General features: G+C 44.4%; 1 protein-coding gene across 1 annotated transcript in view; it reads left to right on the top strand.

Moving 5' to 3' along the window:
• The window catches only part of LOC101855163 (putative dimethylaniline monooxygenase [N-oxide-forming] 6), a gene marked incomplete at its 5' end in the record, with an annotated part of 8,369 nt that overhangs the window by 579 nt on the left and 5,728 nt on the right, over nucleotides 1–2,062 (top strand). The window contains one exon of the mRNA XM_005113124.2: nucleotides 802–983. Coding sequence (XP_005113181.1) covers nucleotides 802–983 — 182 coding nt within the window. The remainder of the gene's footprint in view (nucleotides 1–801; nucleotides 984–2,062) is intronic.

Raw genomic sequence — 2,062 nt, 5'->3', positions numbered from 1 at the left:
GTGTGTGTGTGTGTGTGTTTGTGTGTGTTCTAAGAGTTCGTAATGACGAAACACTTACTCTCGTCGCATAACTTACATCAGCAACAGGACTTTGTATAAAAAGGTCTCATTGCGTCACCTAGAACATTCATTTACAGGCACTTGAATCCGGGATCAAACATTTCACTTGTTCCGAAAATACATCAACGCACAAAAACATCCGACTTTCACCAAAGAAAACAGAAATTAATGCAAAAGTTGTCAAAGCTGTTGAAACGGAGCAGGCAACAACGTGTGGAGGAGAATTTCGGACTTCGTAGAGACGGCACAGAGAATGTCTTCGCTATTCAAATTTCTCACCATACCATTTTATCATATCCAATCCCTCGTCTTCGATTATCACACAATCTATCCATCTGGTTCCCCGTTAGTGCATTTCCTCCTGTCTAACCCAACTGCTAACTACCCCCGTCCCTTTTTCCCCTACTGTTTCATCACACCGTTTTCTATCCTCCGTCTCTCACTTCACATCATACTTTACCTCACCTCACTTCAACCCACTTTACCTCATCTCTCCCGCTTTTATATCATAAGATCCCACCCCCTCTCACCTCACAACACCTCAACCTACCTCACACGCCATCTCACCCACTCTCGCCTCACAACACCTCAACTTACCTCACACCATCTCACCCCCTTCTCACCTCACACCACCCCACCCCCTCTCACCTCACACCATCTCACCCCTCTCACCTCACAATACCTCAACTTACCTCACAGCACCCCACCCCCTCTCACCTGACCTCTCTCCCCTCTCGACAGGTGTACCTGAGCACCAGACAGGGGACATGGATACTGCACCGTGTGTCGGACAGTGGGCTCCCACTAGACATGTTGATGTCCAGACGCGTGACTCTGTGGATGAAGGAAGCTTTTCACTCCTCTCTGGTCAATGGGGTCATCAGATGGAAACTGAACTCACGGCTTGACCACGATCTGTACTGGTCAGTGCTTGTTATCGTGCGGCTGCGTGTCTGGGCTTAATGGGATTAAAGTCTTTGTAGATACAACTGGGACGCAAGGTCTAACAGTAGGAAAAAAGAAGGAAAACTGGATGAACGGAAAACAGCGATGATACACCTAAGAATAATATATACCTGGGTAAAACTATTTATGGAGGTTACGAGATCTGTCCCATAATCAACTATTCCAGTTCTGTTAAATCACCAATTAAAAAAATACTTTTACAGACATGGGATTTTGTACATACGTACAGAAATATGTTTTAAATTCAACATGACAAACTTACTTAGATCTCGATGCACTTTTTCATCCAATGTAGCCAACGGTCAAACTCGGTGACCATGTCTGCTTCATCCAAAGTTCTTAGTGCAGCATTTGTTTCTGGGCACAAATGATCATACTCCATTGTAATGCTCCATTTCGTGTCAGTAAAATAACAATTTTTGATTTTACAGAGTAGGGAAACTTACCTATGAGAAAGGCCTCGTAATTCTTAAGAGGTTTTTTTTTGTTTTTAGAAAGGGTTAGGTCGTTCCTCCAACAAATGTTCATTAAGTTTGTCTTCGAAACCCTTCCCTCCCTCCCCCTTTTGTGATTTTGGGGAAGTAATGAAAGTCGCATGGTGCGGAGTCTGAGGAATAGGGAAAATGTTCAAGGATTGCCAATAGTCCTGGGGAGCAGTGCGTAAAGGCGTGTTGTCATGAGGGAAGACAACTCCTTGCTCAAGCAGACGCGGCTGCCTTCTTGTGATTGCTGATCTCGGCTTTGTTTGAAGAACCATCTTGTTAATGTCAGCAATGGCTGATATGCTGACGGGAACCAGCCAGATCAAATCCGCACTTTTGTGGTTGAAAAACTTGATGCCCATTACTTTCAAAGGCACCGTGCTTGCGTTGAGCTTTGTGGGATTTTGTTATCCTGGGTTCTCCAATCTGCTGCTTGTCTTTGCCGTTGTGGGCCCCACGAAAACACCCATGTTTCACAACCCGTTATGATTCTTATGAAATAAATCCGTCTTATTATTGCGTGTGACTTTCATTTTTCCTCGAAATAAAAGGAC

The sequence above is a fragment of the Aplysia californica genome, unplaced genomic scaffold, assembly GCF_000002075.1.
Source record: "Aplysia californica isolate F4 #8 unplaced genomic scaffold, AplCal3.0 scaffold01634, whole genome shotgun sequence".
Classification (NCBI taxonomy): domain Eukaryota; kingdom Metazoa; phylum Mollusca; class Gastropoda; order Aplysiida; family Aplysiidae; genus Aplysia; species Aplysia californica.
The sequence above is the reverse complement of the archived record's forward strand: the minus strand, read 5'-3'. Positions and strand labels throughout refer to the sequence as shown.